Genomic DNA, 15456 nt, shown 5'->3' with positions numbered 1-15456 from the left:
AAAGTCAGGATGGCAGCCCTGACAGCTGCCTTGAAATGTTTCTCCATGCGCCATGAGGAAGCCTACTTTGGAGGAACCGGTATGGTAGGGCAGGGTTCACCAGAGTACTTGGTATAGTGTGGGGAGGGGCAAGGAGGTACTCTGACATTGCTTCTGGTCTTGGACAGGAAATGATATTAAACCTGCAAGTCAGTGGTGAAATGGTACCCAAAATTTGGCTCAGGCCCGACAGTCTAGCGGTCCTTATGGTGTTTGGTGTTGACCTGTTTTGGCTTATTTGGTTTCAGCACAGGTAGAGTCTGTTTCCTCAGCCCCCAGCTCATTCTCACCTTGGAAGAATGGTGAGCCATTTTGTAGGTTCAAAGACAGTGCCGGCTCAGCAAAATTCAGAGTCAAACCTTCCCTGATGAAGAAAAGCTGATGGCCGTAGCATGTCTCTCTGCCTAAAGGAGACCCTCAGTCTCTCTATTCTCTGGAGACCTAATGCTGTTAGGAGATTCTCCTGGGGTCCCAGCTACGGTTCAGGCAGAGGGGAAAGTGAGTAATAAAGAGAACAGCAGGGAACAGGGTAGGAAACAGTCATGAATGGAGAAATGGAAAGGCAGTAAGTCTAGTGTTAGTGGTAAAGAGCAGGAGTCTGGGGCCAGACTCTGGGCACAAATCCTAGCTCTACATTTTACTAGCTGTGTGATGTTGGGCTGGTTACTTAGCCTCTCTGTCCCTTAGTTTTGTTTTGTTTTTTAATCTGTAAAACTGGAATCATATCTACTATGGTTCTGAGAACTAATTAATATGCATAAAGCACCGGGAATGGTGCCTGACACAGTTTTACATATATGTGTGGGTAAATGTATGTGCCACTATTCCTGTTGTTGTTAGTAGTGAGTTGAAGAAGCCATAGGAAGTAGGACGGTTGGAGCAATAGTGTCTGTCAACTACAAGAATCAAACACTGCAATACCATGAAGAGGTTCCTGTCATTTTAATTAGGTTTGCCATGAAAAGCAATAACCTCAGCTAATCACTCTGCCCTCCTCCTCCACCTAACCCCCATCTGCCTTCATATGCACACAGCACAAGAATCCAAAGGCCCTCCTCCCCACAATCCTCCCCACTCCCATTATGGGAAGAAATGTCACTAAATGGACTCAGCCTCCTCCGTACAGCATGAAACAGGATGAATAAAAATATCTTTAGGAAGAGTTTTGTTGTGCTGTTATCTTAGGGTGGAGTCAGGGGCAGAGATAGAGGCAAAGGCTGGGTGAGGTCTGGGGATCTCTTAGAGATCAGAATTTGCCTGAGGGGCACACGGCCCATCATTCACCCAGAAAGGGGGCTACGTCTAAGATGGCAGGGGCTAGGCTGGGCTAGGCTGTATGTGTGAGGATAAGGACTGCTAAAAATCCATTCTCCTTCCTCCCCCCACACCCTCCCCAGCTCCCAAGCGGGGAACAGAGTCACAATTTTCTCAAGGGTTCATCTGTGATTCCTAGAACTTTGGTCAGGCAATGAGTGGGGGCATATCCCCTTGTGCTGCCTGACCCCTTCCCCAGCTCAGAGCTTCTCTCCTCCTGTGAGCACCAGGGCCTGCAGGATGTCAGACAGTGATACAATCCCCTTGACCACATCATTCTCATCTACCACTACAAGTCGGTGAACCTGTGTGGAGCAACAAGGGAGAAAAGGGATGTTTAGTGACGCCCTCAGTTAGGAGGAGTCCTTCAACCCCCACCCTCCGTGCCAAATCCCACACTCAAAGCTGCTCTCCCTAGCTCCTTCTGGGTCACTGGCCTCCCTACCTCTGCTTCCACCAGCCTGTTGATGATGGTCTCCAGAGTCTCATGCAGGTAGCACTTAAGGACACCCTCAAAGTAATGTGATCTATGTTGCAGGGCTTTGGTCACAGACACATCTAGGTTGTTGTAGGTCTTTTCTGCTGCCAGATTCTGGGGAGAGAGAGGAAGGTGCTTGCAGGGAAGCAAAGGAGCCAGCCCCCAAACCCTGAGCCCACCCAGTTGCACCAGAGGGATTTAGGGCAGTTGTTAGCCATGCCCACAAGCCACACCCAACTCGTTCAATTCCTTTTCCAATTAGAAGAGACTCTCTTCTCCCTCTCCACATTCAACAGCCCGCCCCTTTCCCTCCCTCCCAGGCCCTCCGCAATCACTCACGATAACATCAAACTTGGAGTAGATGTCCACCACGCGCCCTAGGGGGGCAGAGGCAGCTCAGCAAGGAGGGTCTGGCATCAGAGGCTCCCCTTGCCTGTAGCATCGCCCTCCAGGCTGAGCTGAGGGACAGCAGATTTTCCCAGAACCACCCTGGCTTCCCTGGAGCCCTCCCTCTCTTTCTGTGCAATCTCTCACCTTTCTCGTCTACTACTGGTAGTGCTGAGACTCGGTGTTGTACAAAGATGCCCAGAGCCACGTAGACAGGAGTGGTGGTACGGACCATAGCAATGTTGGCATAGGTGCCAATCTGTAATTCTTCCAGAGACTTAGACATGAACTCTGGCTTGGGGAACTCAGTGATCTGAGGAGAGAACCATCAGCTTGATCTTCAATACCCCCCGCATCATCCTTGGACACCCCTCCAACCCAGTATATAAGAAGTAAAAACTAGCGGCGCCTGGGTGGCTCAGCCAGTTGCATCCAACTCTTGATTTCAGCCCAGGTCATGAGATTGAGCCCTGCATCAGGCTCTGCGCTGGGTGTGGAGCATGCTTAAGATTTTCTCTCTCCCTTTCATCTGCCCCTCATACCCCTGCTCTCTGTTTCTCTTTAAAAAAAAAAAAAAGAAGTAGTAGTAAAAACCAGGCTGAGGACACTTACAAACAATTTGAGGAACTTGAGGATGCGCTTGTGGGTGAGGATGTACAAGGTGTTGCCCGATTCCGGGTCAATAACTGGCAGCCTGTGGATCTTGTTTCGAATTAATGAAGAGACAGCATCAAACAAGCTGTGGGAAGGTGGGGATAATGATAAGTCCCACAGTGCTGAGCCTGAGCTGGTTAAAGAGCTTCTTGGAATGTACCTATAAGTAGGGAAAACTGGTGGTTGGGAGAAGGGAGCAGTGTTCAAACCACACCTACAGAGTGTGTCAGAGTGCGCGTGTGTGTGTTTGGAAGGAGAGCCTTGTCTCTCTTCTGCCCCTGGATCTCTGGGTATTTGGACTTTAGCTGTGCTGGTGCCAAGGCTCTCCCCCTTCTGGATGAACGGGCAGCTGGAACTCACCTGGCATTAGGAGAAATGCAGACAAGTGGTTTGAAGGAGTCTTGTAGGTACACCTCTGAAGGGAAAAGGGAGGTTCACAAAATACCGCTATGGAAAACCATTTCCTAGGAAACTCTCCGTTTCTTTTTCCTTTTATGACCCGCTCCCCATTGTCTACATACCTCTCCAAGTTTCTATTTTGTGTTCTTCCAGCTCATAGATCTGTACCTGGAAGCAGAAGCACAGAACTTGAGCCTTCATCTCTCTGCTTCATTAACCCCTCACAGTCTGCTTAGAAGAAAGGAACTAAGAATGAGGGACTTTGGATGGGCAAAGTAGTTTTGGTCGTTGGGCTACGGTGTCTTACCAAGGCTGATTTATAATAACGATGCAGGATATTGATGAAATCGGTGATGGTCAGCATGCCTAGAAGCCAAGACAAGATCCCTCAGCACTGCTCAAAGCTTCTCTCCCTGCCCACACGTGATGCCAGTAATACTGTGTTCCAGAAACTTTTGCCTACCCACAAAACTTTGCTTCTTACTATCCCACAAAGGGGCAGCTCGTACACCATTAGTCACCAAAGCAAAGAACGCTTTCTTCACCTGTAGCCAAAAGAGTAATCATCACAAAGGAAAATTCACAGGGTGCAAGACTTTAAAAGAAGAGGGGCTGGGTATGTTGGGGAAAACATGAGACTAAACCCATATGAGGACAATGATATTACCCTTGGGATGAGATAGGATGAGAGTTTTTGAACCAGAGGCTCCTAGGAAGGGGGGATGGGAGAAGAGGATTTCACCCACCTGCAGGGAAGTATCAAATACAACCAATTTGGAGCTTGTGGGAATCAGGTCATAGCAGCGATGAGACTTCATGAAGGAAGTATACACACTATTGTTGGATTCTGGGGTCTCTGCACAGGGTGGGATAGTTAGAAGCTTCCTTCCATGCAACGACTCACAATCAAAAGAGGCAGAAAATAAAAGTGTAGTTGTTCAAATATTTAGAACCTGATTTTTTGTAAGGCCCCTTTTCTGATTTGTTCCTATTATTCCCAGAAAATCTAGATAAGCCCCTCAGAAACTATTTCATCCAACCTCCATATCCAGATAGGACTCTATCTACTGGCTCCTTTAGGCAAAAGATAGCTACTAAAAGAGAAAAACCTATTAATATCTTTCATTATCCTGTTCTAATCTAAAAGTTTTTTCTCATCTTTAACTCAAATTTCCTTTTCATAGATTTAAGCACATTTTCACTTGTTCTCTTTTCTCAATTAAGATAATTAAGCTTCTTAAAATTCAAGTAAGCTTCTTAAAGCTCTTCTAAGATCTGCAGATGAAAAAGTCATGGTCCAAAATGGGCCATTTCAGATCACCACTCAGTTGGAGCCCAGTGCTCAATTAACCTGGCCCTAACACCCTGAGAGTCCATCTTGGGATGACCCTCTGAATCAGAAATCATCCCACCTACTCTAGACAAATGGAAGAACCTGGCTGTGTTTACCTTTCTATCCTCTGATTTTAATTGCTTGCTCTAATTTGGAGAAGCAACCAACCCAGAAAATAATAACCTGAATGTGCTATATACTATGCTATGTGGACTTTAAAAATATCACATCATTTAATTTAATCCTTACAACAAATCTTTAAAGCAAATATTGTCCTCATTTTTCAGATGAGAAAACAGGAAGTAGATAAATAAACTGCTCAAGGTCACACCATTAGTAAGTGACAAGAAAGACTTAAACACAGACCTGCTTCCAAAGTTCATGATCTTAAATTCTATGCCAGTTGTTTTTAATTTTTAATTTTTTGCCAGTTATACAGGTATATAATTTAAAAAGTCAAGCAGAAAAAAAATTTTTTTAATTAAAAAATAAAAGTCAACCAGTTCTACAAATTTTGATAAGAAAAACTGCAGTCCCTGGTACCTATTGTACTAACCCTCCCCTGAGATGGGACCTCTGATTATTATTCCCTGGAGTTAATAACTGTCTTTTTTGTTTTTATAACTAATTCAATCCCAAACTCTTCACCAGTTATTTAAATCTCCTTTCAAGAAATTCAGAAGCACTTAGATAGTCTATCAATTTAAACCATCCAAAGAAGTCTTTTGGTAGTCTTCTGACCTGCTCAAATGTAGGCTGGTTTGCTGGTGTGCACAGCTGTCCTCCTGAGATCTTCCTTCTTCACCCTCCGGAGGTCCCTTTGATGTCTCTCTTGTATTGTCACTCCTACTCCTGTTTCCTGTACTCTTTTCTTTTCTTTTTTCTTTTCTTCTTTTCTCTTCTCTTCTCTTTCCCTCCCTCCCTCCCTCCCTCCCTTCCTTCCTTCTCTTCCCTTTCCTTCCTTCCTTCCTTCCTTCCTTCCTTCCTTCCTTCCTTCCTTCCTTCCTTCCTTCCTTCTCCTTCTTCTTCTGTGATTACTTCCTTGTTTTGATTGTATAGATCTTCCTGTAGCTTCTTGAGAAACGCATGGGAGGTAAATTTTTTGAGACTTGCAGCTGGCAGATATCTTTATTTTACCCTCATCTTTGATGTAGAATTTGGCTGGATATAGAATTCTAGGTTTGAATTTATTTTCCTGCAGAATGTTGAGGGCACTGCCCCATCACCTCTTAGTTTCTGGTGTGTTGAGAGTCCAAGGTAATTCTGATTCTTTTTTTATTTTTTAAGATTTTATTTATTTGAGAGAGGTGGGGAGGAGAAAGAAAGAAGGCAACCACAGAGGGGGAGTAAGAGGGACAGGCAGACTCCTCCACTGAGTAGGACTCTGAGATCATGACCTGCATGGAAGGCACACGCTTATTAACCAACTGAGCCAGCCAGATGCCCCATAATTCTGATTCTTTTTATGCAACTTTTTTTTTTTTTCTCTTTGGAAACTTAGGATCTTCTCTTCATTTCCAGTGCTTTGAAATTTATGATGATTGTGCTTTGGGTTCTGCTTTCATCCACTGTGCTAAATACTCAGTAAGTCTTTTCTTCTTTCTTCTCTTTTCTTTTTTCTTTTTTTCTTTTCCTTCCTTCCTTCCTTCCTTCCTTCCTTCCTTCCTTCCTTCCTTTCTTCTTCTTCTTTCTTTCTTTCTTTCTTTCTTTCTTTCTTTCTTTCTTTCTTTCTTTCTTTCTTCTTTTTTTTTCTTTTCCTTTTCTTTTCTTTTCTTTTCTTTTCTTTTCTTTTCTTTTCTTTCTTCTTTCTTTTTTTAAGATTTTATTCATTTATTCATGAGAGACACAGAGAGAAAGGCAGGAACATAGGCAGAGGGAGTTGCAGACTTCCCTCCGGGGAGCCTGATGTGGGACTCAATCCCAGAACCTGAGGATCATGACCTGAGCCAAAGGCAGAGGTTCAACCACTAAGCCACCCAGGTGCCCCTCAATAAGTCTTTTCAATATGAAAACTAATGTCCTTTAGTTCCAGGAAATGTTTTTGAATTATTTCCTTGATCATTTCCTTCCCTCTGGTTTGTTCTTTTTCTCTTTCTGTAATTCCTATTATTTAGGTACCAGACTTTCTAGACTGACCCTTTAAGGTTGTTTTTGTTTTGTTTGGTGAGTTGTATTTGTTGTTATTATTGTTAAAATATCATATCTCTCCTAGTTATGCTTCTTTTTCTTTCTTCACTTCTTTGATTTTGTGGGTTTCTATTTATTTTTTTTTTTTTAATTTTTATTTATTTACTTATGATAGTCACAGAGAGAGAGAGAGAGGCAGAGACACAGGCAGAGGGAGAAGCAGGCTCCATGCACCGGGAGCCTGATATGGGATTCGATCCCGGGTCTCCAGGATCGCGCCCTGGGCCAAAGGCAGGCGCCAAACCGCTGCGCCACCCAGGGATCCCGATTTTGTGGGTTTCTAAGAAGATTTTATTTTTTTAACAATCTCTACACTCAACATGGGGCTTAAGTCCATAACCCCTAAGATCAAGAATCACACAGTCCACCAACTGAGCCAGTCAGGCACCACCACCCCCCTTTTCTTTTTGAAGGGGCAGCAGGGGCAGAGGAAGAGGAAGAGAGAATCTTAAGTAGGCTTCATACCTAATGCAGAGCCCGGTGTGGGGCTCCATCTCATGACCTGAGATCCTGACCTGAGCTGAAATCAAGAGTTGAATGCTTAACCGACTAGGCACCCAGGCACCCTACTTCTTTGATTTTTAATTCTACTTTTTCAGAGTCTTCCTCAACTTAATTTTCCAAACTTTCTACTTAGTTTAAAATTTTTGCTATGCTTTTTTAATGTCCCAGAGTTCCTCTTTGTTTTCTGAAAATTCCTTTAAAAAAACATGACATCCTGTGGGCAGCCCAGGTGGCACAGTGGTTTAGCGCCGCCTTCAGCCCAGGGCGTGATTTTGGAGACCCGGGATCGAGTCCCATGTTGGGCTCCTTGCATGGAGCCTGCTTCTCCCTCTGCCTGTCTCTCTCTCTCTCTCTCTACTCTCTGTGTCTCTCATGAATAAATAAATAAAATCTTAAAAAAAAAACATGACATCCTGTATTTGTTGCACAGTGGAAATAGGTTCTTTATCTGAGTATATATTAATGTTAATTCTTTAAAGATTTTTAAATTTTTTAAAACAGATTTTTTAAACAATATATTCATCTGAGAGACACAGAGAGAGAGAGGGCAACCACAGAGGGAGAGTAAGAGGGAGAGGCAGATTCCCCTGGAGAGCAAGGAGCCCAATGTGGGGCTCGATCCAGGGACCCAGAAATCCTGACTGGAGTCAAAGGCAGATGCTTAACTGACTGAGCCACCCAGGCACCCCTTAATGTTAATTTCTAAAGTTTTCTTCTTTATGCTTTGATTTTTCCCTTCTGTTGCTTTTTTCCCCCTCTTTGTTTCTTTTGAGAGGGAGCAATTTGGATCACTTTTTAAAATTTTATTTATTTATTTATTTTTTAAAAGATTTTACTTATTTATTCCTGAGAGAAGAGAGAGAGAGAGAGAGAGAGAAAGAGAGAGAGAGAGAGAGAGGCAGAGACACAGGCAGAGCGAGAAGCAGGCCCCATGCAGGGAGCCCAACGTGGGACTCGATCCGGGATCTCCAGGACCAGGCCCTGGGCGGAAGGCGGTGCTAAACCACTGAGCCACCCAGGCTGCCCTTTTTCTTTTAGAGGTTCTCTTTAGATGTCTGGTAATCCTTGGCTTAAAGGAATATTCAAACCATATTCTAAGAGTGCAGTCTTTAAAGCTGATTGGCAGCCCAGGTTTATATGTGAGTCATGGTTACTGTGAGATGTTCAGATGGGGAACATTCAATACTTATATTTTTAGGGCTTTCCCTTCAAGGGGATTCTGGAGAGGATTATTTATTCAATTTTGCGGTTGGAGGGTGAAGTCTTTCTGTCAGCATTCTGGAAATTAGACTGGGGGAAAGGACTGGGATCTTGGCATCCAGTGTAGTTCACTTCATGCTCCCATGTTTAGTATAGTACTTCAGCCCTCAACTGAGCCTGAGCCCCTCTCCAGACCTCCAGTCTGCCAAAGTTGGGAGGGGGAGTTTCCTAGCTGCACTCAGTGGAGTAGGAGTCTCTGAATCCAACTGCTTCTTAGATCTTCAGTGCTTCTTTTGGCTTTCCTCACTGCTAGCTTGTAATTCAGTTTTCTCGGATCTACTAAGTGATTTACCACTCTTGGGTCCATTTTCCAGCTTCTAATTGCTATTGTCTGCTCTCTTATTCTCTCTATTCTGCTGGGTTTGTACCTTTTAAAAAAATTCTTTTGGTGTGTTTAGTGTTTTTTTTTTTTTTTTGTGAAGAAACAAAAGTAGATGCATATATTCAATCCATCATCTTTAACTAAAGCCCACTATTGTTTTTCAAGGGAAAGCTCTTGTGGCCTGGTGCTGCTGGCCTCTGTGGGATTCCAGTGTTCCAAGTGTCCCTGATCTGGGAACTCCCCTGCCTTGCCCAAGGTGGCTAGGCTAAGGAGTTCCCAAGAGAACATGCTGTTGGATGCCAATTTAAGACATGCAACGCTGATAGTTAAATACTATCATTTTAGGCCACAGAATTATAAACATCTTTGATTTGGCTTTCTCAGTATTTTAAAAATAATTTAAACCAGTTCCCCAGTTGTAAAAATCTGGAAATTTACGCAAAAATCCAAATTCTCAATTTCTTTCAAAATCAGATCTGACCAAACTAGGCTGGAATTTCTGAAGAGAGACAATTAACAAGACTTGGATAGTGGCTATCTCCTTTTAGATGTGATGAAATCTATAGTACTATGCAGCTTACAGCACTGCTTGGTTCATAATTAGAGTTTCTGACCCTTGCCTTGGAGCTACTACAAATGTACTCAGAAACATAAAATAGGCACTGATATCATGTGGCAGTACTCAATTATGAATATCACCCAGATAATTCAAATATGACTATATTAACTTTTTAGGATACCAACAAAGTGAAAACAGAACATTTAAAAATTGTTTTGGAGAACTCAGAGACCCTTGATAATATGTCCTAAGATCTCAGCCCATATTTCAATTCTCTAAGAAAGTGTGTACTCCTAATGCCATAAATATGTCCTGAGAAGACGCAGGAGTTTTCCTGGTAAAATCCTTTAAAGGTGGTGTCTGTAAGTTCTGCTTCTTTCTAGATAGTCTAGGGTTGGACCATTCCTTTCTAACCAGTTATTTGGGCAGGTGCTACAATTGCCTTCTTCTGTGCCCTGGATTTTAGGGTTTAGTACCTCTATTTCTAGATTACTTTTAAGGGCTTTCAAGGCCTTTCTATCGTTTCTTGTGTATACTCAGTGGCTTTAGTGAGCTCACTGGATGATAAAATCCTAGTGGCACTGTTTCTGGGATAATCAGAAAATACCAGGCACCTTAATACATGGTTAGCCAGCCCAGAGTTGCCTATGGAAGTTTTTCCTCAAAAATTTCCCTTAAATGGTTTGGTAACTGAATGTATTAATCACTCCCACCCTGCCCAAGACTTATTCCTGGATGATCCTGCCAAATTATTATTCCTGTTTATGGTTTGACACATTATCTGGCCCAGTTTTGAATTTTCCCAGGGGCATCCTGAGAAAAATCTGAGAGAGATTCAAAAGCATTGCTGAGGACAAGTTAGGATTGGACTATTGCTTTTAGAGCAGGTTTCCTTTCTTCAGTAAACTTACCTTGAGGATGCTCATTTTCCAGAGCTGAGGAGCTATCTGAAGAAGTGACCTGGAGAGACAAGAGGAACAAAGATTCAGCCTATCCTATGCTCCATCCATTTTAGCCTAGCATGAACAGAAGGGCTGGTGGACTAATGACTTCATTTAAAGTACCATAAGGCCCTCTTAAAATAGTATCTCATTTAATCATAAGAACCCTGAGGTAAACACTATTATTAGCCTTATTTTCACAGATTAGGAAACCGAAGTTCAAGAAATATTAAACAGCCTGCCCAAGGTCACATGGCGGGTAAGGGGTAGAACAGGAGTTTGAACACATATCTGTGTGGTTCCAAAGCCTATGTCCTTATATATTACACTGCCTAATAAAACATTAGATCTTAAAAGCTGAGACTAGAAAACCTGAGAACCCACAAGGTTCTCACAGATCTACTTTATAAAAACATGGAAGCCAGAGAGGCAATACTGTTTTCCCCCAAATACTAAACCTACTTGTCGACACTAGAATCAAAGACATACCCCTTTAAGAGAGGACCATATTAGGGGTGCCTGGGTAGCTCAGTGGGTTAACCATCCGACTCCTGATTTCAGCTCAGGTCATGATCTCAGAGTCATGAGACTGAGCCCTACATCAGGCTCTGTGCTGGGCATAGAACCTGCTTAAGATTCCCTCCCTCACCACCCCACCTTCATGCACGCACACACACTTTCTCTCTCTAAAAAAAGAGAGAAAGACAGAGACAGGACGATATCTGGGGAGGATCCCAGCAGCTGACTGTCACAGAGTTAAAGCTTGAATGACTGAGGGGTGGGTGAGGACAGTAAGTGTTTTGAAACTGGGAACCTGACTCCTCTTAGCATCCTTATAAGTCAAAGGCTCCTAGTTTTCCAAGTTTCTTTGACCATAACAGTCTGACATTTGAGTGCTCTGAATACAGAGACACTTTCAGAACTATCACTGGGCTCCCTCAAGTGGGAACACTTGGAAATTTCATTGTTATCTAGGAATCCAGGAGGGGCAATAATTTTAATCCACTGGAATCAACAGTTTTGGCCTCCTTTGTTCTGGGTAACATACCAAAACTAAGTTAAAGTCATACATCACCTACATAGCTACTATGGTGTAACATGAAGTTAAAGGCCTTGGCTTGAACCTGGTAGGATGGTGGTAAACAGGGTCAAGTTGGCAGGACAGCTCTAAATTTCCCTCCCCTAATGGGCCAGGGCAGTGGTAGGAGAGAAGGGGAATAATCTCCCTCTCTTCTCTCTGGGCTGCATAAGACTATCAGCTTGGCCTGGCATTTTGGCAGAGCTATTGGAACAACAGCCTCATCACTTATAAGTGGGATAGAGAGGGCTATTCAGTGGTAAAGATACACACATGGGGATAACACAGTCTCACAAAGATCTATACAAAGACATGGAAACAGCTACTTGTGTAGCTGTTTATTTGTACCTGACATGTAATACTTACATAGAGCACTGTGCTACAGTTTTTTTTGTTCATTATCTATCCAAACAGGTTTTAAATTCCTGAAAGACTAGAACTATTTTATATTTCTTTCTATCACCCATACCTTCTAGCATGGGGTTCTGCACATAAATCTCAATTGTTTTTATTTTTTTTAAAGATTTTCTTTACTTATTCATGAGAGACAGAGAGACAGAGAGAGAGAGGGAGAGAGGGAGATAGGGAGAGAGGCAGAGACACAGGCAGAGGGAGAACCAGGCTCCATGCAGGGAGCCCGATGTGGAACTCAATCCCAGGTCTCCAGGATCACACCCCGGGCTGAAGGCGGCGCTAAACCGCTGGGCCACGGGGGCTGCCCTGTTTTGTTTTTTAACTCTCAAAATGATAATGACAACAATGAACACTCCTGTGAACAGAGAGACCTAGGTTTAAGTTACAGAGAGAAAAGTGATGTACAGCTAAAGATACAGAAACCTACACAAGAGTCAGGCACAACTGAATATGACTTTACCTTTCTGCCTATTTTTCCACACAGGAGGATAATTATGTTCACTTCTCCCTGCTTTTAATAACATAGGAAACCTGAGAAAGTACCACTGTAATGCATGAGTACAAAATATTATTATAGAGACACAGACTAGACCTGAAACATGGATTCACAGTTTCATCTGAACTCGTGATCCATATTTTTTTAAAGATTTATTTATTTATTTGAGAGAGAGCACAAGCACACTTGGGGGAGAGGGAGAGAAAAACTCAAGCAGACTTGGCACCGAGCACAGAGTGGACGTAGGGCTCGATCTCACAACCCTGAGTTTATGACCTGAGCTGTAATCGAGTCAAGCTGGATGCTTAACTGACTGTGCCATCCAGGCGCCCACTGGTCCACATTTCTAATTGTTTGCTGGACAACCACAGATGTCACGAAGACTCTTCAGATGCTTCAATACAAAACAGCATCTGTCCTTTCATCCTATTAGTCTTACTCGGGTTCCCATCTGTTTTTTGCATTGTTCTCCTTAGAGGTGCCTCCAAGAATGAGCTATGCCAATATGTCTGCTTGGAATCGCAGGGCAGGGCATAACCTAAATTTGTCTTTAACATCTGTTAACTAAGCTGATATGTTAGAAATGTCTCAAATCCATGTCTCTCCTTTCCACTTTCATAGTTTTTTTTTTAAGATTTATTTATTTATTTATGAGAGAGAGAGAGAGAGAGAGAGAGAGACGCAGAGACACAGGCAAAGGGAGAAGCAGGCTCCGTGCCGGGAGCCTGACGCTGGACTCCATCCCGGGAGTCCAGGATCGCGCTCTGGGCCAAAGGCAGGCGCTAAACCGCTGAGCCACCCAGGGATCCTCCACTTTCATAGTTTTAATTTAGGCTTTGACCTGTCACTTCTACAACATTCTCTAAATTGGGTCTTCCTGCCCTAAATCTATCTCCTTTTTCATCTTTCATGTTGTCTCCAAGTTTTTAAGCATCTCAGGTTTGTAAAAGTTATCTCCAACAACTAGGAGCCCACTACTTTCTGAAGTAGTTCCACCCATTTGCAGGAGCTGTTAAGAACATTCGTAAAGCACACTCGCTGCCTGGCATATGGAGCCTCTGTGGCTCCCTTTATTACAAAACAAAGCTCAAACTTAGTGTGGTATGCAATACCTTCAACCTGACCTCAGCCTACTTTTCCAGTCTTTTCTCTCACTGCAAACAAAATCCAAAGCTCCAGCGACATCACGCCACTGGCCCACCCCCAATTAGTCTCTACACACCCCAATTTCTATGCCTGTGCTTACACTGTTCTCTCAACCTGCAATGCCCTTTCCTGGGTTCATAACAATTTCTCCCTCCCCTATGCTTCCACAGTCCCGTGTCTGCATCTTGATGATAGCATTTATTACAGTCTACCTTCGGTAACAGCTGTCATTGCCATGCCCTCACCCCCACTCCAGACAGGCTGAGCATTTTCAAAGCAAGACTTTTCTTCTTTTTTTAAAGCAATTTCTAGGGACACGTGGGTGGCTCAGTGTTTGAGCGTCTGCCTTTGGCTCAGGGCGTGATCCCAGAGTCCTGGGGTCGAGTCCCACATCGGGCTTCCTGCATGGAGCCTGCTTCTCCCTCTGCCTGTGTCTCCTCTTTCTCTCTCTGTCTCTCATGAATAAATAAAATCTTAAAGAAAAAATAAAACAATTTCTATCCCAAGAACCTAATACATAAAGCATGAGTGCTAAATGAGAGAAACCTATTTGAAAGTGTTTTGTAAACCTTACTCATACATTTTATGAGTAAGTAAAATATGAATTGATAATGTTATTTTGAATTTAACAGGATCAGACCTTTTATTTTTCACTTATCATCATTATGATTATTTTTAAGTAGGCTCTATGCCCAGTATGGGGTCAGAACTTGCGACCCTGAGATCAAGAGTCACACGCTCTACTGACTGAGCCAGCCTGGTGCCCCAGACCTTTTATTCTTGTTCAAAATTCTCTTCGTCTGTGAGAGCTGACCCCCTTGCCTGGGTGACCAGCTGCAAGTCACTTTGCCACTTCCGTCTGTTTTCTCCTTTATAAGTTGAGGGACATGACTGCTCTGCAGGCAGAGAAAGGGTGTGGTAAAGGAATTGCTACGGGCATGAGACTGGCCCAGAGAAAGAGGAGCCTGCCAGTAACATGATTAAAAACCAAGACGCGGAGGAGTCACTCTGCCGGACAGAGGATATAGGGTTCCAGGGTGCTTGCAAAGGGCTCCTGAGAGTGAGGGGGGATCCAAACATTGTAGCAGGCTACCTGCAGCATCTCTGGGAGGCTGACCGGGACGTGCCGCAATCGGTCAAGGCCTGCTGGCCAAGGAGGACTCAAGATCGCAGGGCAGGGCATAACCTAAACTTGCCCAGGACTCCGCGGCCTCTAGCGCGGAAAGAGTCCTTCCTCCGGGGAAAGCCCACTTTGCGGTCTTATTAAGGCGGGGTGACTTGGCTCGACACCTTGAAGCAGTATCGAAGTCCTCCTCCTCTCCCGCCTGCCAGCCACGGCGCTGCGGGGCTCACAGGCCACCCGGGGCCAGTGGGGTCGTGTCCGCCGGAGCCCCTCGGAAGCCCCCCGGGAAAGCCGGGTCACGACCCCGCTCTCTCTGCCAAACCTCTGAAGGCCTGCGGTGCTGAGGGGAAAGGAGGCCCGAGGCCGCCAGGCTGTGCTCGGGTTGCCATCGGAGAGGAAGGAGTCCCCGCCGGCTCGGGCCGGGGGGGCCGCGGACGCGAGGCAGGCACCGCGCGGCCCAGCCCTCGGAGATGCGCCCGGCGAAGGCGCGGAGGGGCAGCGTCACGGGATGGGACAGACGCCGGCTTCCCCTTCACTGGGCAGCAGCGCCGGCCCCCGCCCAGCCTCCAGGCCCCTAACGGGGGGTCTCGGGCTCCACAGCGCCCCCCGCCGCCCTCCCGCGCTCCTCACCGTCTCCATTTCAAGAGGCGCTGACAGGGTTCGCTCGCTTTAGGAAGCTCTCTGGGAGCCGCGCGGGAGGGGCGGGGGGTGGGGGGAGCGCAGGCCCCGCCCCGCATCCGGTACCGCGACACCACTTCCGCCTACGTCACGCACACGCCGGCCAAGGGCGGAAGGCGGGGACTTCGCTCTTCCGGCCAGGCC

General features: G+C 45.0%; 1 protein-coding gene across 12 annotated transcripts; it reads right to left on the bottom strand.

The window, feature by feature from the left end:
* Positions 1-957: 957 nt before the first annotated feature.
* On the bottom strand, positions 958-15420 carry PRKAG1 (protein kinase AMP-activated non-catalytic subunit gamma 1). Of its 12 annotated transcripts, none has more exons than XM_049102859.1 (12): positions 15265-15391; positions 10348-10396; positions 4018-4170; positions 3735-3816; positions 3579-3637; positions 3394-3439; positions 3233-3287; positions 2831-3032; positions 2366-2531; positions 2171-2208; positions 1799-1945; positions 958-1658 (listed from the first exon to the last, which is right to left on the bottom strand). In XM_049102859.1, exons 1-12 carry the CDS (start codon positions 15369-15371, stop codon positions 1554-1556), a joined length of 1209 nt encoding a protein of 402 aa, XP_048958816.1. In that variant the 5' UTR covers positions 15372-15391; the 3' UTR covers positions 958-1553. The 12 variants fall into 12 exon arrangements, with proteins under 12 accessions (XP_048958816.1, XP_048958818.1, XP_025333276.3 ...); XM_049102861.1 differs by having other exon boundaries at positions 4018-4127; positions 15265-15390; XM_025477491.3 differs by having other exon boundaries at positions 2831-2957; positions 15265-15385.
* Between the last annotated feature and the right edge of the window lie 36 nt (positions 15421-15456).

Source organism: Canis lupus, chromosome 27 (assembly GCF_003254725.2).
Source record: "Canis lupus dingo isolate Sandy chromosome 27, ASM325472v2, whole genome shotgun sequence".
Taxonomy (NCBI): domain Eukaryota; kingdom Metazoa; phylum Chordata; class Mammalia; order Carnivora; family Canidae; genus Canis; species Canis lupus.
This window is presented reverse-complemented; position numbering and strand designations above follow the sequence as displayed.

Excerpts from the sequence above, each read along its gene's own strand:
- PRKAG1 (XM_049102859.1), bottom strand. The coding sequence starts at position 15,371 with ATGCGGGGCGGGGCCTGCGCTCCCCCCACCCCCCGCCCCTCCCGCGCG. Across the intron at positions 4,171-10,347 it reads GGAAAATGAGCATCCTCAAG|TCGTTGCATGGAAGGAAGCT; the intron begins GTAAGTTTACTG and ends TTTGATTGTGAG. Across the intron at positions 2,209-2,365 it reads ACCAGTAGTAGACGAGAAAG|GGCGCGTGGTGGACATCTAC; the intron begins GTGAGAGATTGC and ends CTGCCCCCCTAG.